Below are 23,877 nucleotides of genomic sequence, written 5' to 3'. Positions count from 1 at the left end.
ATGTTATTTTTTACGGTTCCTCTTGGATTTCCCAGTTAAATGTGAGCTCATAAACGACCAAACGCACTGATGAGCTTTTGTATTACTTTTGCCCAATGATACTGCAGCATTGTGGTGATTGGGTGGCTTAAGAGCTGGAGAATATGGTGCTCAAAATCGAATTGTGATCTACCTCTAGGTGCTATTGTCATATCATTATTCACCATTTCTCTATTTAATACAGCTGTCTGCTCAACATACTTTCAGCTTTCAGACACACACATATTTTCAGAAGAAGCAAATTACTTTATTAACCTCTTAAGGCAATAGAAATATACAAAGTGTACATGAATTGTGGTGATTAAAGCATAATCATGATCTGGCACCGAGAAAATAGCCCACCTCCGACTTGGGACTGTAGAACTTTCATAGCAATTGAAAATTAAAAAACAAAAAACGTACTACATGGACTGCACTAATATCTGCTGTCAATATATTTGCTAATCAAATTTGTGCAATTATTTCTATTGCTAAGTAACGGTGTTCAGAATCTCAAATTGTTATAATTGATCTTTCTTTTTCTTTGATCTTCAGAGTAGACAACATCTAACTTTTTGAAATTATTGCTCATCCAGCTCCAAACCCTTCACAGACTGATTTCACACACAAGTGGTCAACTTTTCTGTATAAACATTTTATACAAGCCAGTTGTTTGAATAAGTACAGCTACGTCAGTGACTACATATTTTCTATTTCTGTTTTTCAGCTTCCAAAAGGAGAGGACAAGAGGAGAGAAAGTAGGAAAAAAATAAAAGACTGAATATAAAGGAGTGCCTTAAGAGTGAGAGAAGGAGAAGCGCAATTAAAAGCACTTTGTAAAAGGGGAAAGAAGACATGAGACCAATAAAGAAACAGAGAGGCCGTGGAAGGAAGAGGGGGGGCCCGCACTCCCCCCCAGAGAAGGACGCCAAAAGATTCAGGAGGGAAACACTTGTCAAGACGACAGAGCACATAACCAAAACACTGAGTAGTCCTTCCACACGCAAACAAACTCCGCCCGCCGCTCACAGCACTAACAAGGAGCCAATGATAAGCAGTGCACCCTCAGTAGGGCCTGCTGCACTGAGGCAACCTGTGGAGTCGGCCGAGAAGGACACAAAGAAGCCACAAGAGAGGACGGAGAAGAAAATAATGGGCACAAATGGAACTAGCACTACGTCTGCAGAAAGCGTAGCATCTTCTACCTCTCCTTCAGCACCCGACTCCACAGCCATGCCCCCGGCAGCCACAAATCACAGCCACGTCACCGCTTCGGTCTCAAGTAGGAAAACAGCCACTTTCAAAGCCCGCATCCCCAAGAAAAAATATACGTATGAGCACTTTGTGAATAATGCCCTGACTGCCACTAATGCCCCCAGCTCTTCTTCTCAAAACAATTGCAATATCAACAACAAAGTCACTGACAATATCCACAAGATCAATAATATCAAGTATAGTAACAATAGTAGTAACAGTAATGATAGAGGTGCCATCAGTAACATGGTCAATAGTAGCAGGAATAGTTTTATCAATAGCATTTGCAGTAAAAGTAATACTTGCTCAGGTAATATCCCCCCACAGCTAACTGTGGGTAGTAATGCAACACAAGTGAATGATTTTGGGGCTCTCAGGACAGACGGCTCTCAGCAAAAGGAGCCCAGAGAGAATGAGTCTGAGGGAACTCCAAACTCAGTGCGCTCTTCATCCACTGACACGGCCAGTGAGCTCTCAGCCGAGCTGGATGTGGTGGAGGCAACAGGACCAAATCATCCAAGTCATTCTACCTTTATCACCCCCCTCTGTCACTCATCACCGAAGGAGGTCAGCCTTTCAGATGAACTAGTCCAGGCTCTGGCCAAAGGCATGAAAAACCAGAGGGTTCTTGCGTGTCAGATGAAGAGGAGTGCGGAGAGTGGGGTGAATGAGAAGGACTTGGGTGCTCCGTCTCGAGTGTTTAAGCCTGGTGTGGTGCGCTGTGTGAATGGAGGGACAGTTGAAGTCCAGCTCCAAGGGGAAGAGAGACTTGTTCAATACCCTTTCCATGGTGATACTGTTATTACATCATCGCCCGAGGCCAAGAACACAGTGGAGTTAATTCTGGATGCCCCCCCACCTGGCATGGCACCTGTGGCTGTGGGAACAAAAGTGTGTGTGCCATTTGGTGGAGAAGAGGGTGGGCCTCTATTTTACAGAGAAGGAATTGTGACTCAGGTGGACCCCCACCCTGGGGTGTCCTTTCCCTACCGGGTGTTGCTCGATGAACAGTTTCTGGAGAGCCAGAAGGTTGGAAAGGAAAAAGAAAGACTGGCTGTTTGGGTGTCTCGACAGAGCTTGAGACTGCTCACCCCTCCCTGGGAAGTCCCAAACTTGGATGGTGGTAGGGCAAAGGAGAGGGAGCGAGAACGAGAAAGGGAGGAGAGGGAGCGGAGGGAGGAGATGGAAGTGGAGAGGGAGGTGTGTCAGCTGAGTAAGGGAATGGGGGTGCTGGGAGGAGGAGGCAGGCTAGGTCATAGTTTCTCACACCAGGGAACAACTGCAGGGCGTCCTTATGTTAATGTAAATCCACCGTCCCACTCTACTAGTGAGACGCCCATCATAGGTGCCAGCCCCGATATAAGAGTGCAGGGAGAGAGACAAAAACAGACAAACATTCCTGAAGAAGATGTGGAAATTTCCCAGTTAAATATGGGCCTGACTGTTGCACCCAGACCCGCTGCTGGCACCCTACATAACACAAGTCTCCTCTCTAAGAGTAGTGGCTACCCCTCCTCCTCCCCTCAGTTAACTGTGGTGCGCAGTGTGGGTCCTCCGCACCTGTCCACCCCCACTGGCCCTCAGCCACCTCCTTCTCCAGCCATATTAACCTCTGAAATGAGCAACCCTACTTCTAACCTACCTCCATCCAAAACCACTCCATCCCAAACCCCCACTCCCACTTCCTCTACCTCCTCTCGTTCCAGGACACCACTGTCATTAGCACAACAGAAGTACAAAAAGGGTGACGTGGTGTGTACCCCCAATGGTATCCGTAAGAAGTTCAATGGAAAGCAGTGGCGAAGGCTGTGTTCCAGGGAGGGCTGCATGAAGGAGTCCCAGCGCAGAGGCTACTGCTCCAGACACCTGTCAATGAGGACCAAAGAAATGGAGGCGGCTGGAGGCGAGCGGGGCGGGGGCAGCAGCTCAGGTACGCTCACCCCATCCGACCTGCGAGGAAGAGTCAGCAGTGAATTGGACTGGGATGACACGTCGAGAGAGGGTAGTGAGACAAGCAGCAGAGGAGACTCCAGACCCCGTCTAGTGCTGCCTTCACTCGTCCCACATGACCTCTCATCGCGCTTCGACTACGATGAGTGCGAGGCAGCCACTATGCTCGTGTCTTTGGGGAGTTCCCGTTCAGGGACACCATCGTTTTCTCCCATCTCTAACCAGTCTCCCTTTTCACCGGCCCCCTCTCCGTCCCCTTCTCCACTTTTTGGTTTTAGGCCTGCCAACTTCTCCCCCATTACAGCCTCCCCGGTTTTGTCACATCGTCGGCATAGGCAGCCCAGTGGGGCTGGGGTAGGAGGGGTGGCAGGGGGCTCTAAAGGTTCCCATGGTGGAGGAGAAAAAGAGAGACACACTTCTGGTCACATCCAGCTGTCCTTCCAAAATAACCTGACTTTTACTGTCCCCATGAGCCCCAGCAAACGAAAGGCCGACACTCCTGCCCCTGCCCCTGCTCCCCTCACCTCACACCACCATGACTACACCCCTAAGACAGAGCAGGAACAGGGCGAGCTCGGCGGCTCCTTCAGGGTGCTTTCACCAGCAGCACATTCCCGCACGCACACCCCCACTTTCTCCCGGCCCCGGGGAGTCGCTACACCTTCCTCTAGCAGACCCGCGTCCGCTGCTGCTGTGTCCCCTCCTCCTCTGCTTGTGTCTCCCACCCCTCCTTCTCCGCTCCCACCTGATGGAGGCTCTCGCCGCATGGTGCCAGTTACCCAGCAGGCTTTGCGTGACTCCCCTGTTATTGTCAGAAATCCTGAAATTCCTCTGGCCAAATTTAGCGAGTGCCCTGTTGGGCGCGGAGGGGCCGAGGCGGGCGCTGACACTTCCACAGACTCTGGAGTGACTCTCACCCCTCAGCCCATCTCCGGCCTCCAGGTGCCTGTCCCCATCAACGCCGCCTCAGGCAGCATCCCCAATGGCACAGTGATTCTGCGGAGCCCGGCCCAGACTCTGGTGCTTGTGTCCCCTTCACCTTCTGCTCTGCCCACCACTGATACACCTGCTGCCCCCATGCAGGCCCTGTCAGTGACCGTCAGCACAACAGTGGCTCCCACTGCAAACAGCACAGATAGCTCTGGAGATGGAGGGGAGAACAGGGAGAGCGGGTTTGGAGGGGAGCTTCAGCAGCCTGTTCCCTGCCACCCGTCTCCCACTGCACTCCTGCCCCTCATCCTGCCAGCAGAAAGCCTTCACCCTGCCCCTCGAAAGGACATCATTATGGGACGCCCCGGCACAGGTGAGTCACTGTCTTCACACGGGTCATCTCCTTCACCTACATATTACCTCAATTGGCTTAATGAATTTGTGATATGTAATATGTAAATTATTGTAGCTTCTATACCAGCAATTTGTGATGAATAATGTCACCAAGTGTGTGTCATGTTGTGTTCACTGTAGCTCCATGTTACACTTGGGATTGTGACTCTTTCTAACTCCATAATACAGCTCATATGGATTTTGTAACTATCCTTTTGTAATCACATTTGATCATATTTGTATTTTTTATCATAAAAAAATATATAAATGATCAATCTGTGGTCACTAGTCAATTAGACCAGAAAAAAAATGAAAAAAAGTATGCTACAGGCTACTAGAATTGTAAAAACCTTTTTTCTTTTTCTTTTTCTGATATTGAGTTTCTTATTTCTATTTTGAGGAACACACACACACACACACACGTCCTTTTTCCTCAGAAATTTTCAATCTGGTCACAACTGGTGCGTTGACGAGTCATTTACATTTTGCCCAATTTATCTTATAAAATAACAAATGTATTTCGCAAATAGTTTAACATTTAACAAATAGGCAAGTTTTGTGCGACTCACCTTTAGAGAACGATAGAGCTAAGGAAGGACAAACAGGATGTTATAATAGTTATACAAGTTCAAGTCATTTTTAAGAAATCTTTTGCCAACAATTAATTAAACAGCGTTCTAACTTTTTTTTATATATATGTAAAAAAGAAAATAGAATCATCACGTTACCGCTATGTACACACAATGATTTCAATAAGACTCCCACACAGTAGCTGGCAACCATAGGACATGCAAACAGACACATAAAAAACCAAGGGAATTTCCTTTTCTTTAAGATGGTGGAGTTTATATCATACCACAAGATTATAGATGACAAGGTGGGAATATGTAAAAGAAAAGCTACACACACTAAACACACAACTCGCAAAAAAGTGCAATGGTGTAAAAACATAACATACTCATTCATTACCATTTATTTGTGCTTAATTTTTAGATATAAATGTTTTACTTTTTATGGTCTGCTCCTGCCCCATCGACATTTTTTTTTTCAGAGTGTGCACGCAGCTTGAAAAATAGGCTGTTAAATATGTAGTTTCAGAGCATGGTTAGTAGTTGTATATATTTGGTATTGAATTTGTATAAATGTAGATTCATTACTTTACATTCAAAATGTTTTTTTTTTTTTTTTTTTTAAAGAATGAAAGGTCTTGTTAAAAGTTGTCCCCATACATTAATCATCAAATTTTACAAGTAAATATAGTACTTGAAGCTACTATTTATGCTAAAAAAAATCCTCCATGTCAAGTATTGTACGAAGGTAAAAATGATTTATTGAATTTTGTGTTTGTTTGTGTGTGTGCGTGTATGTGTGTGTGTGTGCGTGCGTGTGTGTGTGTGTGTGTGTGTGTGTGTGTGCGTGTGTGCGTGTGTGTGTGTGCGTGTGTGTGAAAGTGACAAGTCAGTGACACTTTTATTGTGTTTGCTTCATTGATATTGACTTCTAAGTTTATCAGAGAGAACTTTTTGGGATGAGTGGGAGCCAGTGCAGGGCCATGTGTTTGGAAATTGTTTTAAAGTAATCTCCTCCTCCATTCTCACACAGCACAGATATAGCCACGGGTCGAGTTGTGTAGGTTTCACTGTTTCGTGTGGGTGTGTGAAGCCGTTGGTTTTTCTGCGTGGGAAAGTACTATGCATCATTTGTGCCATTGAGAGACAATATTATTCACCGTTACCTGCTGGAGCCCACCTCTCTGCTGTGTTACATATGGACACATAGGAAGAGTTGGTGGAGTTCACACTGTCCTGACCATACGCTGCTGTGTGTGTGAGCGTATAACCACAATGTGACAGAGAAAGTGGACAGGGAGACAGCGCTGTCATTTTGTGTGTACGGTCCCTCCTCACGCTCCCTTTCTACAGCAGAGAGGACGCTGAGTGAATGAATTGCATTGCTTTATGTGTGAGAGTGTCTGTGAATTTAGCTGAAAATGTGGGGCTTACGTGGGTGTGCTGTGCTGCTGGAGATGGGGCACGAGAGATTTGGAAATACACAGGGGAGAGAGTGAAATAGGAGTAGGAAACTCCATGTGTGCGTCCAAAGTCATGTGTAATGAACGTGTTTGCGATTTACAGATCGAAGAGGTGTAGAGGCAGAATGTGCAACACTCAAATTCAGTCCTACGTTGTTCTTTTTAAGGCTTATCTAAACTGGAAAATAAATAAACAGTGTGGGAAATTTTATCTGTATTTGTGGATGTCACAGAAAACTTTTATGTCAATAAATACAACATGACCAAATTATTTGTTTTACCAAAATGCTGGAGCATGCTTTTGTTTGGATTGTTTTATGTTGTTTAAAATTAAATAAAAAATACATTAAAAATAAATGTGGCATTTAGCATCACCCATATTTTGTGGCCTTTAGAGCCAGTGAGCTGTGTTTTATAAGTAAATATAAAGTGATGGTCACAGTGGACATGAGATACACATGTTGACAGAAGTGTTGCGGTTCATACAAGTTATGGGACAAGGTGCAGGATGAACGGACCCGTGGCGTCACGTGTGCAGTGTGTGTGCTGGAAACAGAGTAACTAAGCGTCAATCACTGAGGACCGGATATGATGTGTGAGTGCCAAACGTCTGTTGCTATGGCAACAAAGCAAACATCACAGAAAGGTTGCCTGTACATAACACAGAATATTCACAAATAGGAGTAGCAGCTTTCTCTCATGTGTTTTTGTGCATGTGGAACTACAGGCGGGGTTTCTCCATACTATGGAACTGGAACAGTCATGCATGGTGATTAGTTTTGCATTATTTATATACTGTCTGAAGTTTTGGAATCAAACATCTATTATACACATGATACTGCCAGCTCTCTTCCCCTTACCTTGTATTTAAATAAAAACTTTTGCATCCTTAAATTTAAAGACTTCATGTTTTAATACAATGGTTTAAGTTTGATTTTTGTCACCAATTCTAACTTTCTTAACTTGCTTAGTGAATGGATACCAGATAAGGGAGTGTAGTATTTATCAGTTTGCCTTTCACTTTTGAACCCAATCACGGTTTCATTGTACAAAGTCCATACTTCAGAAAGTACTGCTGTGCACACTTTTGCACTGGGATGGGCATTTCTCTACATCTTTGCACTCTCTTGCTCTTTCTCATCCCTCTCCCATATTGCATTGTTTTAACAAAAATTATGACACATTGGTATTAACCCTTCGCGTCATCTCCACCGCTCCGTTCGGTTCTCTTGATCCTGGTCTACCCGGATACGGATACCCGGGAATAACATCCCCGCTCCCTCCCGCCCCTGCTTTACGTAACTCTTAAAGCTCTGCATATCCTTCCTGACCATGGCAACAACCACATCTGGATCACAGAGCTCTATAGACTGGCATCAAACATGTGTGGAGGTTTACTACTGACCCCAGGAGTCAAGAGGAGCTATACCTCTGTGTGTCTGCACAGATATGCACGTTTAATCTTGTGGTGTTTGATATATCACTATGAGATGATTCAGAATTTGAATTACATGCATGTCAATGTTTTATTTTATGTTTGCAAACACTACATGTTTGTTGCATCCATATGGTGTTTGCAACACTCTTTGGACTCATTAATGAAATAATTACAGTTATGTTGAATTTGATAAAAATGTCAAACTTTTAGTGAATGACTTTGAGTGCAGTTGTGTATAGAAATGTAATTTTCACCCTTTGTCAGCTTCTGGATTTTGGTAAGCTTTGCTGTCCATTTTTCTGCAGGCTAGTGGTGCCCTCAGATGGCCACATGCGCATATTACAAGTTGCATCCTACCTGTGATAGCTCTAAGTTTGCACTTTCTTGTGCATCATTTGTCCAAAGCCTATATGTCAGATCTGACAGATTAAGAAATATAATACAGCAATGATGAACTGCTGAGAGCTGATTATTTGAATATCTATTTTTGGCTCAATTCATAAGTTAAGGAACATGTAGTCAGCCATGAATGACTGCATCTAGAATTTAATCCGACCTATAAAACAATGACCGTTAGTACTTAAATTGTGACCACCGGTGACACGGGGACCTAAGCCCAACATAGCTGTTGCTATGGTAACTGCAACGGACTGGTAGATCGAGTTATAATTGGACGGAGCAAATGCTGGGTTGTGGGAGGGAGAGACACCGAGCACAGGGGTGGAAGATGAATTAAGGGACAAGGAGGGTGCTATCGGAGAGAGAGCCAAGGTGCATGCATGGATTAGAGCAGCAGTGATGAGACAAGAAGAAAAGTTTTTCATCTGTAAAGTCAACAGTGTGATTGACAATAAGGGGTAGAGGAATGTCTACGTTCACAAAGAGCAGACAGCCAATAGATGCGCTTGAACACCTACACAGATATTGTGTTGCCAGCACGGCAGCAGGCATGCAAAAACAGAGTTGAATTGAGAATTTCTCTTTAAACTTATTCTTCACACCTTTTCTCTATCATGTATAGATGTGACTAAGCACTATATAGCCTTGCATTATTTACCCTTTATCTTACCATTTCTCTTCTGCACACTTGTTACTCACATTTCACATCTCTCAGCTTTGGTTAACACATGTTCTCTAAGATGTAAACAAATACTATTGACAAAAACGCACAGCTAGAAATGTAATTATATGCCTATTTCTCGAGGTGACTGCGAGGATGCATTTGTAATGTTAATCTATGTTAGCATAGTGACTAAATGTGAATTCAACCTTATTGTGACTAAAACAAAACATACACTTGTAGATCCTGACCACTTTGTCCATAACAAGGAGTATCACTGCAACTGGTCTCACTCTCTACCCAAATAGCCATGACATAACATCATTTTTTCCACTGTCACCCCTCGAGGCAACTGCTATTGTGATTTTGGGCGTTTTTTTTTATTGAATCCTTTTGCTCATAATAAACAATTTTGAGTTTAAGTTGAAAGCTTTAGCTCCACATTACTGCCCCAAACCTTTTCTACTTCAGTTCTGTTTTCACAAGTTGTTTTCTCCAAAGCCACCCACCCCCTCCCTCTCCTGCTGACAACTGTCTATTTTTACCCACTGCTCAGAGCCCATTGTGTACCACCCATTTTTCTACTTTTTTCATTATTGTACTTGCACAATTGAAACCTCATATTCTCATTATTTCTGTTCACACTGTTCACACTGTTAACCTATATGCTGTAGTCGGTCGTTCAGTATTTGGTCTAGACTAGAAGAAACAATGTTTTTCTGTGTGGAAATCAGAAATGCTCACTCATCACAGGCAACTTGTTACTATTTTTATCTGTTATGATTCCACTATAGCCTTTCGTGAGAGACAAGTTGTACAAGTTTGGGCTAGTTGTGTACATTATGGGCTTACATGTTTTGCCCTTGAAGCCCAAATCTAACTTAAAAAGATGCGAGTCACTACTCACTAGCGCCCCCTGTGTTAGGTTTGGTGCTGTGTGTATTTGCGAAGGGGCGGAGACCTTCACCAACTTGTTTTAAACTATTGGCTGGACTATTTCCAAGGATTAGGTTTTGATAAGTCCTTTAACGCGTCAATCAAAGTTTACTACAAGCCTGGGCCAATGATGTAGGAGGAGGGTGGGGTTAAAATGACTAATTATGTTTTAGTGTTCGTATCTCACAACAGCAATATACTGTAAACCATTCAGATATTATAACATAGTTATAAATTGATTCCTTATGCTTAGTATTGTTATGTGTGCGCAGTGTTACATTATATTTGCATATGACTGGCATTCTTGCGCATACTTGGACCAATCAGGATGCAGTCCTGTACCGTGACAGATAGTTGATGTGACCAATAGGCGCACATGCTGTGCAGAGAGGGGCGGAACCATGGGTGGGCCCAGGCTGGGCGAGGTTGACAGGAGCAGGAGGGGAGGGGCGAGTACGGGGGGGGCGAGAGAGCAGCCTAGTTTACAACAAGAGGAAGAGGGAGGGAAATAGAAAGAAAGGGCCGAGGATTTCAACTGTGAGACTAAATAATGGAGTAAACTGGGTTTTTCTGTTGCGAGGAAACAATAGGAGGACGTATATGGACTAAAGCAGAGCTTGTATCGTGAAGTAGTGACCCGAGAGGACGATGCGCACGGCAGAGGCTTTCTCACTGCTCGGCTAGCGCTAACCTGCTGCAGACACTGAGCTCAACATCGGCGTTCATCTGTGAAGCTCGTCTGATTAAAGCCTTTTGTGAGGTTATGACTTTGCCCTCTGCTTTAGTTTTTATCGAGGAGGAAGAAGAATAAGCCGTGCCTCGCATATATTTAGTATTTGTAAAGAGTGGAGTGACGCCGTGGTCGCTTTTTGCTGTTGTTTCATCAGTGTCTTGCTAACGTCAGGTAGAGGCGCATTATTGGAGAGCTACAGCACAAACGGATTGTTTACTTGATGCTCACAAAGGGCTGTTACTGTCGATCGGCGTTACGACCAAGTAAATAGCAGTGCTATAAGAACTGGGTGATGGATTAATGCACCATATTCACCATGGACGACATTTTCTGGTGTAGTAAACACTAACTCGCCCTCTGCTCGTGTGTAGGTACGTTGGAGAGGTGTTGACCAAATCTCCACGTTGAAACAGGTGCCTGGGTCATTTTGAGATTATGGACAAGCAAGTTGGTATTTTACGCACTGGGGACGAGGGGCAGAGCAAATCAGATTGATCTCGGGGCAGCAAAAGTGTGAATCAACGCCTTTGTAACGTTTCTTTTAGCTTGTGTTTTCTGTGAGGTGGGCGCACAACCAGGGGCGTTCCCGAGACGCTGTGCCCAGTCTGCAGCGATGAGGCTCCGTTTGATCCACGGAACCGCTCAACGTTTTTCCCCCGATCACATTTGTGAACTGTCTTTTGATACGGTACAGTTTACGGTTAAACGCAAGGCCCGAGTCGCGCCTGGCTTCACTCGCTGCCACATTTAGCGTGTTCTCATGTCCGGTCTGTACTGTGTCGTGTCCCTTTACATCGGCTGAGCCCAGACCCGCCGCAGAGGAACCTCGTACATGAGCCCAGGAGCCTGCACAGGTCCGAGGCGGATGCTTGACTCGAGGCCGCGGATGGGCTGGGCGCGTGGCTGGGTGGGCTGCAGGCCGCGTTAACCCCTTCACAACCGAGTGACTGTAGTAATGTAAACAAACAGTGAGAGGGAACCGGGAATAATCAGACCAAAGAGAGCTAGATTTGGAGATCAAAATCACCATTTCGCTAATCACGTAAGCACAGTTGCATTTCCCCTTTGCATCGATAGATTGGAATTGATTGTGTATGTTTACAGTACATTTTTTCCACTGGCAGCAAGGTGCGTATTGGATTGCGGCATTCTCTGTGGCGAAGGCATATGGACCTCATCTGACTCTTGCTTGTGTTGGAAATGAACACAATACCGTTTTGTGAAGATTAGGGTATGGAGGTTTAACAATTGCGATGACTCAAGCTTGTGAGGATGATACAGATTTGGACATCACTGAAATGTTTGGATTTTATACTGCTCACTACCTGGAACCGTGCTTGTAACAGCGAAAGGTTAAAGGACTCATCTTTATTCTGCTCCTGAGGATCACATCAGCCATCCATCAGCCATGTACTCATCTGAGAATCCACAATATCTGCGCCAAGGATTGAGCATGTTTGGTTCGTTTTATCTATTTGCCTCATAAATTATATTACATCTGTCCATGGCTGTGAAGTTTTGCTGTTTAGTGACTGTAGTCATCCTTTCAGACCTCCATATGTAATAGGAGCTGTCCTGCTAATAGTTGATGTTTCAATACTTACAGATTGCATTGTTTTGATCGATTTTTACATGATAAACAAATGCAAGTCATTGTTTAGTATTTGTCCTCCTGCTATTATGATTTAACTGCTTAGCTAACGCGGGATGTCCTTATTTCACACGCATTTAATTTTTTTTGGGTGGCAGATTTTCTCTTATAATGTCATACATACATACATACATACATACATACATACATACATACATACATACATACATACATACATACATACATACATACATAAGTACAAGTACTTGTACTTGTACTTGTACTTGTACTTGTACTTAATTTTTTTAAGCAACTTTTTTTTGTGTTCTGCAGTATGGACCAATGTAGAACCACGGTCTGTCCCAGTCTTCCCCTGGCATTCATTGGTTCCTTTCCTGGCACCCACCCAATCAGACTCATCCTCTCAGCCAGGAGAGGGTCATCACCCAGTCAACCACCCCCAAGCCGTTACCCTAAAAGCAGCAGCAGGTAAGTTACTGTGTTACTTTTCTAATGAAATTAATTATTAATCATAAACTAATTTGTAACTCTTTGTCTCATAAGAAGTTCATGGGGTGGCAGCTCAGCCACAGGAACCTGCAGAGGCCCCTCCCACCATAGAAAGAGGTCCTCCACCCCGGCCTCCCCCCTCTGCAGAGGAGCCACCTCCAGAGAAGGACAAGGCAGACACAGAGAGGGAAAGGCCAGACAGTGAAACGGAGAGTGATGTGGATGATCCGTAAGTTAACTTTCTTTTTTTCTTCATGACTTTATTGGCCTTGTATTATTTAGCATGCATTTAAAAATGAAATAATTGAACCTTTTTCAATAGTTTATTTCTGGGTCATATTGTACATATTTACAGTAATATTAAGTTTGTTCTAAGGTAATAGTTTATTTGATTAATTTTGAGAGAAATTTGAAGAGCCATGTGAATCTCTGTGTTCATAGCTTTCTTCCCGGCGTTGTCCCAGAACAACCTCTCTCTATATCTCCAGTTAAGAGACGTACACAGTCTCTCAGTGCACTCCCTAAAGATGGAGACAAGAGTAGCCCTGGAAAGGTAATCTTATTTTTTTTATTACAGCAAAAATTCAGTCACTCTCTAAATACATTTTTAACACTCTTCTTTTATTTAGAGAGAAAAGGACCACATACGACGTCCAATGAATGCATTTATGATATTCAGTAAGCGCCACCGAGCTCTGGTTCATCAGCGTCATCCAAACCAAGACAACAGAACAGTCAGCAAGATTCTTGGAGAATGGTGGTACGCATTAGGGCCCAAGGAGAAACAAAAGTACCATGATTTGGCCTTTCAGGTTAGTGTTTGCTAAGCTAATATTAGTTTGGAAAATTGTATTTTTATTATAAACTGGTATCACGCTTTTTTCTTTTCTTTTATTAGGTAAAAGAAGCCCATTTCAAAGCCCATCCTGACTGGAAATGGTGCAACAAAGACAGGAAAAAGTCTAGTTCTGAGGGTCGCGGGGTACCAGGAGGCAAAGACATAAGAGAGAGAAGCATGTCGGAGTCCACAGGTTGGTCTCCTAATACAAGGAGTATGTGTACAAAGAATTGTGGTGCAAGACAGGCTGCTATTTACATTTGCAATAAATTACATGATTACCCATTATCAATAGCCACAAACATCACACGTATCTATTAGGGATTTGTATTGCCAAGACCCTCGTGATACGATACATATCCCGATACAGGGGTCACGAGCTAGGCTATCATCTGTCACTGTCAGGCTATGTCAAAATAAAACTCCTTCTGTATCTGTAAAACACAGAGGCCTTTATTCTTTAGGCTTTATTCTTTAGGCTTTATTCTTTAGGCTTTATTCTTTAGGCTTTATTCTTTAGGCTTTATTCTTTAGGCTTTATTCTTTACACTTTATTCTTTAGACAATCATCTGTCACTGTCAGACTATGTCAAAATAAAACTCCTTCTATATCTGTAAAACACATAGGCCTTTATTTTGTAAGTGTCACAGGCGATCCAGGTCCTTCTGACCTGACTTCTTCCTGAGCAGGGAGAAAGGGAGAGAGAGAGCCTCGGTGACCTGGCTGCACCCCCTCCTCCCTGTACCTCCGTCACCTTTCAACAGAGACCCGCCGCTAAGGCTAACGCTAACTCTAATGCTAATGTTAAGCCCGCGGCACGAGAGGAAATGTCCCATGAAAATAAGAGGACGAGGAAGTGAAGGCATTCATTGCGCCTCTGCTGGTCAATTGTGAAAATACACAATATCTTTAATGCACTTTTTCCATGGCGTCTCGAGGAGAATATAAACCATGAGTTTCAAACAAATCAGACAATGTTGAGATTTTCACACAATGGGTAGGGGGCGCTATAGAGTAAATTTGTTACATGGGTATTTATTTCCAATCAGATCATAAAAACACATTAGTGAGTGAAATATGAGCTCCGCAGATCAATTCCAATAGGTGTGACTTGTCCTTGAAAAAACATGAAAATAAGCCTCTTTTGAGGGCATGTTACGCGGAGACTGTAAAGAATATCAACATTCTTTTGAATATTTATTAAATTTCAACGTCTTTAGATGCAAAAGGTGTTGTTTTGGCCTCGATCGGACAAAAAACCTAGGACAAGTAAGATTTTGAAGAGTCAAACGTGGCGGTGCCACTTTGATTCGACATGGCTGACTTCCTGTTTATCATAGAGCAATTCTGCCAGGTGTGTTTTACTCGTCACAGGTCAGAGGTCAAAGGTAGCTCTATCACTGTCCCAAGTCTCATGTGCTAGGATTAGCACAAGATTAAGCGCTTCATGTTTTTTCTTTTTTGAACTAGTCGGCACTGTTGCGACGGGACAGGCGTTCTCGCAAGCTCCATTTTATCGAGTTCGGGCGGAGCCGATTGCGTCTATGTTCCCATGTGTGACATTCATCAATGTTAGGGGGTCAAAAATGCCAGAGTTGTGGCAAAATGACCATGCAAGAATAACAATAACAATAAAATATTGATACTGCGACAAGTATCAATACTGACTCCGTGACAATATATCGCCATTTAATTTTTTGAACACAACCCTAGTATCTATGTTGGTCAGCTATCCTATAATCAGAACAGCTGTGACCTAGTAACTGATATTCTATTGTGTTTAACATGTGTTTGTGCCACTCCTAAACAGAGCCTCATTTGGTGGAGCTGAAAGGGGTTCCCCCTGGTGTAGTGGGTGTTTCTGAGAGGGGGGCAGTCGAAGGTCATGGGAGTCAGCTCACCCGACCACGAGCCTTTTCTCAAAGTGCTGTGCACAGCATGGAGCGAAGTGGCAGGAACAACACACAAGCTCTGGCAGAACTGGCGCAGGTAAAAAAATCAATTATGACAGTAAATTTAAGCTGTGTGTAACAAAAATAAGAGTCATATAATTGTTCATTTAGATGTGTGGAAAGGGTATTAATCAGTTTTCAAGACATGCTCCACCTTTGTCACAGTCACAACGTGGCGTCAGTGAGGACATGACCAGTGATGAAGAGCGGATGGTCATATGTGAAGAGGAGGGAGATGATGATGTCATTGGTAAAAATAGAACCAATTCTTATTCTTCAACTTATTGGTTTACCTTAGCTTTGATTGATACACAATAATATTATTATTACATAGATTATAATCAGTACTAAATCTACTGTGTTAAAATCCTAATTACTGTGTATGACATGGTTTCAAAAAAATTCCTGTAGCTTGTTTTCTTTCTCTTGACAGAGGACCCTTATCCGAGCAGCTCCATAGATCTCAAATGCAAGGAGCGAGTTACGGACAGCGACAGTGAGAATGGCTCTGGGGATGAAACTGAGAGGAAGGTATGTCACATACTTCTTTTTAGATGTTTTAAGAGCAGTTCAAATTGACATCTTTTTCTCTTTCCGCTACATCAGAGAGTCTTTGCCCCAGTAATCTGCACATCATCTTCAGCTCACCCCACTCATCATGGCCGAAGTGTCTCCTTGTCCTCCTATCCAAGCAGCAACAAGCGTTTTGAGGAAGCCAGGTCTTTTGGGGCAGGATTTACAGAACACAGACGAAAGGGTGGAGGTGATGGAGAACACAAGAACATTCTTTCTGTAGAAGGAAAAGGTCTCCCAAGTTCTTTCATTGTGTCTGGCCAGTCTGCCATCTCCAGTGCATCAGCTGCTGCTCCCCCTCCTTCATCAGCTACAATGGGTCCAAGTTCAGCATTGGGCCTCGGTGTTTCGAGAGCAGCCTCCACCGTGGTAACAAATGTGATGCGTCCTGTCATCAGCACGCCTCTCCCTTTAGCAAGTAAACTCAAAGAAGGAGGGGCTGCGTCAAGCCCACATACACCTGAAAAGAAGTCTGCACTGCACCAACAGGTCCTGATTGGGCCAGGAGCTACAGGTGGCTTAACTGCACTAGGTGGTGGGTATTACTCTTCCACATCACCTAGTTCTTTTGGTGCAGGAGTAAGCCAAGGCAATGTAGTCACTAATTTGGTGTTGGGTGCACCCCTGCCTGGCCAGCCATCTGTCCAACTCATCTCCTCTCCTCAGCCCCCGCCACTTCAGCAGCAGACACACCTTTCTAGTGCCACCTCTGCCCAACTTAGTCATAGCAATGGGCCCCTATCTGTGCCCATGCTTCAGCCTCAGTTCCTGCCTGGACCTTCTCTAGCACCCGCAGGGGGAAAGGCAATCACTCAAGTTCAATATATCCTGCCCACTTTACCTGCCAACCCTAATCCCCAGAGTCCACCGCAGCAACTTAATCAGCCAACCAGTATCTTCAACCTACCCACAGTGCCATCCACACACACAGTCCTGACCAATGGAAAACAGCCCAGTTCAAGTCCATTAGCTGGATATACATCAAGCCCATCTGTGGGTGTGGTCAGCCCAGGCACAAGAGGTCAGTACTGAGAGGACACTTTGACACAACTAAATTCATTCCTTGTGTCTTATGATCAATGTATAATTTGTTTGTAAACCAATTGTTTTAGTGCAAACCCAGTCTCCAGTGCTCCAAGGCAAAATGCTTGTTCCCATGGCCACTGTGCGGACTGCACCAGCCCCTGCCCAGCCGTTTCCTATTGTGGCACCACCTCTTCCTGTTCAGAATGGTGCCACGGCCGGAAGCAAGGTCAGTCACCACAAAGAGTACACATTGTCCTTTTACTTTTAATTTATCATGATTCAGTCTTTGCATTCTATAGTCACGTAATATTGTCTTGTGTTGTTTATCAGTTAATACAGATAGCCCCCATGCCTTTAGTCCAACCCGGGCTTCCTCAGGGCACCGCTGTCCAACCTCCGAGTGCTTTTCCGGTCACAGTTGGTCCAGCTTCTGTGGTAGCTCCAAATACAGCCCCGTCCCAAACTGTCCTTCTTCCACCAGCTTCTAACAGGTAGGATGATGGATTATAACTGATTAATTTGATCAGTGTTTGGTTCCTCATATTTGTTCGTGCAATTGTACCTGTACATCTCTATTCTGGATGCATTAGTCATGCTTCTGGTGGCCCAAGTTGCCTCTGTTCACCACCCCCACACCAGCACTCAACTCCTAATGTTCACACACACTAACGCACGCACATGAATAGCATCATGGATTACTGTTATATTACTGCAGTAATGTACATTCACTGTCCAACGCAAACTGGCAGCACTTTACTTTTTTTGATGAGCTAATTATTGTTGTGTTTTCACTTATTCCAGTCTACATAAAATTCAGTATGTAGACGCGTACATCATACATTAGTCCATGATCAGGGCAAGGGGGCTGATTTTCTTTGCTAAATTAAGGCCTATATCTACATATTTACAATAGTTGTTTTCACATTGTATTCATGACTCGAACATCCTTCTTCTCTTTCTGTCTTTGTTTCCATTCAGAATAACCTATGTCCACTCCACACCGGGGGTCCCTTCCACTATGCCTTTGGTCTCTACAACTACAGGCTCGCCCCCCTCCCAACAGCCTCTGCCTGGATCTGCATATGTTCCATCACCCATTGCAACACTGGGCTTTACAGCCATCGCAGCACCTGGACAGACCCTGGTTCAGCCTTTGATAGCAGGTCTGTGCCCTGAATATCTTTCAGCAGGGTAGTACAATTACAAGCCCTTTTGTATTTCCTGTACATAATGGTAATTGGCACAAAACCAATGTCTCATCTTGTGCTTTTGTTGGAGAATAACACAGTTTCCTGCTGTTATTCAGGTCAGCCTCTGATGCGCGCGGCAGCTCAGTCTCCACAACCCTCCTCTTCAATCCCTGCCACAAGCAATGGAGGGCAGGTCGTCACTGCCATCTACCCTGCTACACCTAGTGTCTCCATGGCAACTGGGGTGGTCTCCATGACTTCAGCACCCCCTGGTGTCGTCTCCTGTCCGTTCAGCACTTCCTCTCACATCTTGGCTAAGCACACACCTACGTCCATCACTGTAACACCCCCACCAGCAGACAGAGACCGAGGTCCAGATGGACAGAGTGAGTGGCCTCCTGAGAGGCAGGCAGAAGTACTGACACCTTTGGACCAACAGTCCCAGTCCTCCTGCGTCAGCAGCACAATAGCACCTCCCAGTGGCTCTACTATTCCCATCAGGCCCTGCAGTCCCCAACTGCACATTCAAACATCTGGTATGGCTGCTTATACTCTGTGTCTGTGTTTTTAAGTGGTTTTCCGCAAGTACTAACTTACTCTCCATTACAGCTGGTACTACAGGAACATCAAAGCTCATCCAGCTTCCACTTAGGGGTCCTCAGAAAGTAAAGGCAACAGTGGCTACCATTCCTGTAGGCAGCTATGAAGGAGGAGGTCGAGGCAAGGAGAAGGAGAAAGACCGAGAGAAGGAACGTGAAAAAGAGGAGAGGGAGGCAGCAGCCTTCAGTCTGTTCTCTTTTGACACTGAGCCTCCAACACAAAGCGGCTCTCCAGCTCCTCATCCTGCTGAGGAGCCTTCTTCCTCGGATCAACTCCCAGAGGGCCCTAATACGTCAGACTCTGAAAATAGAAATAAGGAGTGCCCCACCACCAAAGAGGTTAGCAAAGTGTGTGTGACTGTGTGTGACTGTGTGTGACTGTGTGTGACTGTGTGTGACTGTGTGTGCTGTGTGTAACTGTGTGTGTGACTGTGTGTGTGACTGTGTGCTGTGTGTGTGACTGTGACTGTGTGTGTGTGACTATTATTATTATTATTATTATTAGGCCCGAGCGCTACACTCGACCAATTAGTCCTGCGCATGAAATCGAGCGCAAAGCACTCACCCACTTCCAAACACCCAGTAACACACTCGTCCACTAATGTACGTCCCATGCTTACTAATTAGTAGTGGAAAATAGAACATTATAGTTGTAAACCGGCGAAGCGAAATGCACACAAAACTAAATGAGCGTTTTTGCAGCATTCATTCCCATGTAAAGCGCTTGTTTGCGCTAAGTCGCACACAAATGTGTTCCCCAACTTATGCACGTTCCGTGCATATAAACATGTAATGCAAAAATTTTACATCATTATTGTACAGAGGGCCAATAACATAAAGTGGGCGGAGCCCACTTAAAAATAGCAAAAGTGCCAGTCAGCGACCAGGGACCCACACTATGATGAAAATGTATAGTTTACGATATTTGAAAACGGGAAAAAAATGTCTTCTCCTTCTCTGGACCAACCCCCCTATTTTTCACTCAATTTACCAAAGATCAGGGAAATTTGCACACCTAGAAAAAAAAAACTTCATAACATTTTGCACAGAGGTAGATATTGACAAGAGCAGTAAAATATATTATTACGGCAACGCCGTCCGCCCAACCAAATGTTGGCCACATCTGGAGCAAAGCATGACTCGCCAGTTTTTCAAAATTTTGTACTTTTACAAACTGAAATTTTGTGAAATTGGTGTTATGTGGGGCATCAAAAGTTATCCAACTAATTTGGATACTTTTCACCGTCTCTGCGCGGCAAAGCCATAAACTGTAGCTAGAATTTTCTAAATTTCCCAAATATAAAATTTTCTGCCATTCGCATATACAAAGCATTGAATTGCATCAAATTTGAATCAGTATTTAAACCCTTTGCCCTAAACCTACTTAAAGTGAAACAAATGAATTTGGTGCGGTAGCACCCCCTACAGAGTTAAATCACATTTTGAAATTTGGCACAAAATTCAATGTTTGCCCATCAAAAAAGTAAATAAGAACCATGTCATATATTTTTTACAGCAAAGCCATAGCGATGACCGAAAAATTGCCAAATTTATACATTCACAAACTCCAAGGGCATTAGCCCGATCATCTCATCATTAGTGGGTCATCAAAAGTTACCCAATCTTTTATTTTAAGTGCCACGGTCTGTGTGTGGAAAAGCCGCACATTTTGCCCAGAATTTCAAAAGCATTGCCTTTTGAATGGGGACCGCAAAATTTAGTTCTTCCAACAATTATACAATTTTGCACAAAATTCTATTTTGGCATGGCGATCTAAAAATAGCCTAACCAAGATTAAATTTTGTAAAAAATTATCTTGTGGGGCGTAGAAAGTATTACGGTCTTTGAGGGGAGTGGCGAGGGCCGATCATTACCGCTTGCGACTACGGTATATTTTTTATCATTTTCATCATCATTACTAATGTTATTACTATTGACTACTACTACATTTAAATATGGTGTATACAGGCTGGATGGAAGGAATCCCTCCCCTCATCCCCTTTGCCCCCACCATCAACTACTGACCCCAGCTTGCCTCCTCCACAGAGCGATAAAGAGGTTCCAACTCCAAAAAAGATCAAGGCTCGTCCACCACCTTTAAAGAAGACCTTTGATTCTGTAGACAAGTGAGTTAACACCTGAACATTGTGAGCAAAATTCAATGAATAGAACTGTTAATAAGTGCGTGTTGCTGTGTTAGGGTGCTGTCCGAAGTCTATTTTGAAGAGCGCTTTGCTGAGCTGCCCGAGTTCCGGCCTGAAGAGGTCCTACCTTCACCAACATTACAAAGTCTGGCAACGTCACCTCGTGCTATTTTGGGGAGCTATAGACGCAAACGTAAGAACTCCACAGGTAAATTCAATATATATGTTTATTCTCCAGTTGTATGACTTTCAACATGGTAGCTAATGGTGAATCTTGTCATAAGGTCTGTCAATCGAAGAGTAAAGGATAATTAACATTCTATAACTGTCCCAGGATTACATAACGGTATATTAGTCTTAGTGAGAGGATGGATAGTTTTATGTAACAATTTCTTTCTTCAGATTTGGACTCGGCGCCTGATGAACAAGTCTCACCAAAGAGAAAAAGTCGACGGCGTTCGAGCTGTAGCTCGGAGCCTAACACGCCTAAAAGTGCTGCCAAATGTGAGGGAGACATTTTTACCTTTGACAGGGCAGGTGGGTATTTTCCCATTTTTATTGTTGGGCTGGAACACTACCCATAAAGTAAATAAATTATAAAATACACAATATTTTGTCTGCAGAGGGAGAGGACATCTTGGCAGAACTTGAGTTTGAAAAGGTGCCATACTCTTCCCTGAGAAGAACTTTAGATCAGAGAAGAGCACTGGTCATGCAGCTTTTCCAGGAGCAAGGCTTCTTTCCATCTGGTGCGGTCTTATTCATAAATATTTGAGGCATAATAGTAACAGTGATTCTGTACAGTGAACCCTCGTTTATCGCGGGGGTTACGTTCCAAAACAAACCCGCAATAGGCGAAATCCGCGAAGTAGAAACCTTTATTTTTTTTTAGTTATTATACAATGAAATACTCCATAAAACATTGAAGCTCACACGCGCGCTCTCACCGGCGTGTTCCGCCGCTCACACGCGTGCTCTCACCGGCGTGTTCCGCCGCTCACACGCGTGCTCTCACCGGCGTGTCCCGCCGCTCACACGCACGCTCTCACTGGCCTCTCACGCGCGCCGCTCTCACCGGCCTCTCCCGCAGCTCACACGCGCGCTCTCACCGGCCTCGCAAACATCAATTTGGCAAGCGGTTTAACGTACTTGTTCATATTAATCCATAACGTTATTGACACACAGGTAGAGAAGACGCGGAGAGACTGTTTAGCCCGTGTTTAGCCAATCAGAATGCAGAACACAATGCATGATGCAAATCCGCGAAGCAGCGAGACTGCGAAAAGTGAACCGCGTTATAGCGAGGGATCACTGTAGCCAATACAATTGTAAATTACTGACTGAATTTGCATGCAACATGTCGTCAATCACAGTTCTAATAACGGTGGTCACAATGGTCTGTGACAAATATTTGAATAATTATTTTTATAATTAACGAACATGCCATTTCTTTCCATTAGCTCAAGCCACTGCAGCCTTCCAGAGCAGATATTCGGATATATTCCCGACCAAGGTGTGTCTGCAGTTGAAAATAAGGGAGGTCCGGCAGAAGATAATGCAGACAGCCACGCCCTCTGACACTCCAGGTTTAGGTTTGCCTGACTTTGCTGGCTCAAACCCTGGACCTTCTGGCTCTCAGACAGGTGAGGGGTCTGGACGAGTGGACCTGCAGGATGAGGAGTTGGAGCATGGGGCTGACTCTGGTGTTGAAGAACCGCGTGACTCCCTGGACTCCTCAAGGTGAGGGAGTGACCGGTGGAAGCATCCAACAGCCACTACTGTCTGTGAAATCACACTCTCACCTTCTCATGATCTATTTCTTTTGTCAGCAGCCTAGTTTTCAGAGTGTCAGAGAATTGTATGCAAAATAAACTACTTTTAAAGGGATTTCCTTGTACCAAAAAGGACATAAGTGGCAGTAGCCCAAAAAATGCCTCACACCATCATAAAGGACCTCCACATCTCTTTATTCCAGACTTGAATTGGCACTCTGTATCGACCAACTTGGAAAGTCTTCATCAAATCCAGTGAACCATTGTGTACAGCTACAGATTTTCCTGTTCTGAAACATGAAACGCATTTAAAAAATTAAATATCTTCTGGTATGTTTTAATGTTTTTTTTTTTTTATAATGGTAGAGGAGTAATTGCAGTAAACTGCTGCTTATGGAACAACTTGTATTTTAGGTGTTGTACACTCATGTCTGTTGACATTAGGGGGCTGGGCCCTGACCAGACAAGACTTTCATTTGTGACGCTTTTGTTTTGAATCCATTTAAGTGTTGACCACAAAGCTGGTCTGTTTAAAGTGACTGAAATTATAATAGTTTAAACTGACTTCTGGCTGTGCCATCATTCCTGCAATGACCCATCTGGCCAAGTCTGACCCTAGCACATGCCAGTAGGGAGGAACAAGCATTCCTGTGCCTCTTATTCACTAGCCTATGAAAGGAGGGGATTTGGGTCAATGGCACATCCTGGCTCTTCATGAGGGTTGACTTATTGGGCTTTAATCCTCAGTTTTATTAACTTTGTATTTTTATTTTTTAAATTCAACATTGCCATTATTGAGTTTGGTGTATTCTACAACTGTACCTGCTCTGGTCTTAAAATTTAAACATCTTCCTAAATTCTGTTGCAGTTTGAGCAGATGTTTCCTTCCTCCTGCTGATTACTGTAGTTATAAGTTTTGTAATCGTTTTAGAAACCG

At 44.0% G+C, this 23,877-nt stretch overlaps 1 protein-coding gene across 4 annotated transcripts in view; it reads left to right on the top strand.

Moving 5' to 3' along the window:
* The first annotated feature begins 745 nt into the window (after positions 1 to 745).
* The window catches only part of cicb (capicua transcriptional repressor b), a 23,748-nt gene continuing 616 nt past the window's right edge, over positions 746 to 23,877 (top strand). The window contains exons 1-20 of one of the 4 annotated variants that reach the window (XM_072460108.1): positions 746 to 4,525; positions 12,669 to 12,824; positions 12,900 to 13,074; positions 13,287 to 13,398; positions 13,475 to 13,657; positions 13,744 to 13,876; positions 15,495 to 15,673; positions 15,802 to 15,886; positions 16,070 to 16,167; positions 16,243 to 17,230; positions 17,322 to 17,461; positions 17,566 to 17,726; positions 18,214 to 18,398; positions 18,542 to 18,961; positions 19,035 to 19,363; positions 20,993 to 21,150; positions 21,225 to 21,376; positions 21,571 to 21,705; positions 21,792 to 21,917; positions 22,629 to 23,877. The exon at positions 22,629 to 23,877 is cut by the window's right edge and continues 616 nt beyond it. In XM_072460108.1, the coding sequence (XP_072316209.1) occupies positions 874 to 4,525; positions 12,669 to 12,824; positions 12,900 to 13,074; positions 13,287 to 13,398; positions 13,475 to 13,657; positions 13,744 to 13,876; positions 15,495 to 15,673; positions 15,802 to 15,886; positions 16,070 to 16,167; positions 16,243 to 17,230; positions 17,322 to 17,461; positions 17,566 to 17,726; positions 18,214 to 18,398; positions 18,542 to 18,961; positions 19,035 to 19,363; positions 20,993 to 21,150; positions 21,225 to 21,376; positions 21,571 to 21,705; positions 21,792 to 21,917; positions 22,629 to 22,912 (7,851 nt within the window). In that variant the 5' untranslated portion in view covers positions 746 to 873 and the 3' untranslated portion in view covers positions 22,913 to 23,877. Of the gene's footprint in view, positions 4,526 to 12,668; positions 12,825 to 12,899; positions 13,075 to 13,286; positions 13,399 to 13,474; positions 13,658 to 13,743; positions 13,877 to 15,494; positions 15,674 to 15,747; positions 15,887 to 16,069; positions 16,168 to 16,242; positions 17,231 to 17,321; positions 17,462 to 17,565; positions 17,727 to 18,213; positions 18,399 to 18,541; positions 18,962 to 19,034; positions 19,364 to 20,992; positions 21,151 to 21,224; positions 21,377 to 21,570; positions 21,706 to 21,791; positions 21,918 to 22,628 lie in introns of all 4 variants that reach the window. The other 3 variants (XM_072460109.1, XM_072460107.1, XM_072460106.1) reach the window with 3 other exon arrangements.

The sequence above is a fragment of the Eucyclogobius newberryi genome, unplaced genomic scaffold, assembly GCF_026437365.1.
Source record: "Eucyclogobius newberryi isolate DKJ021-1_F unplaced genomic scaffold, fEucNew1.0.hap1 SCAF_3, whole genome shotgun sequence".
Classification (NCBI taxonomy): Eukaryota; Metazoa; Chordata; class Actinopteri; order Gobiiformes; family Gobiidae; genus Eucyclogobius; species Eucyclogobius newberryi.
The sequence above is the reverse complement of the archived record's forward strand: the minus strand, read 5'-3'. Positions and strand labels throughout refer to the sequence as shown.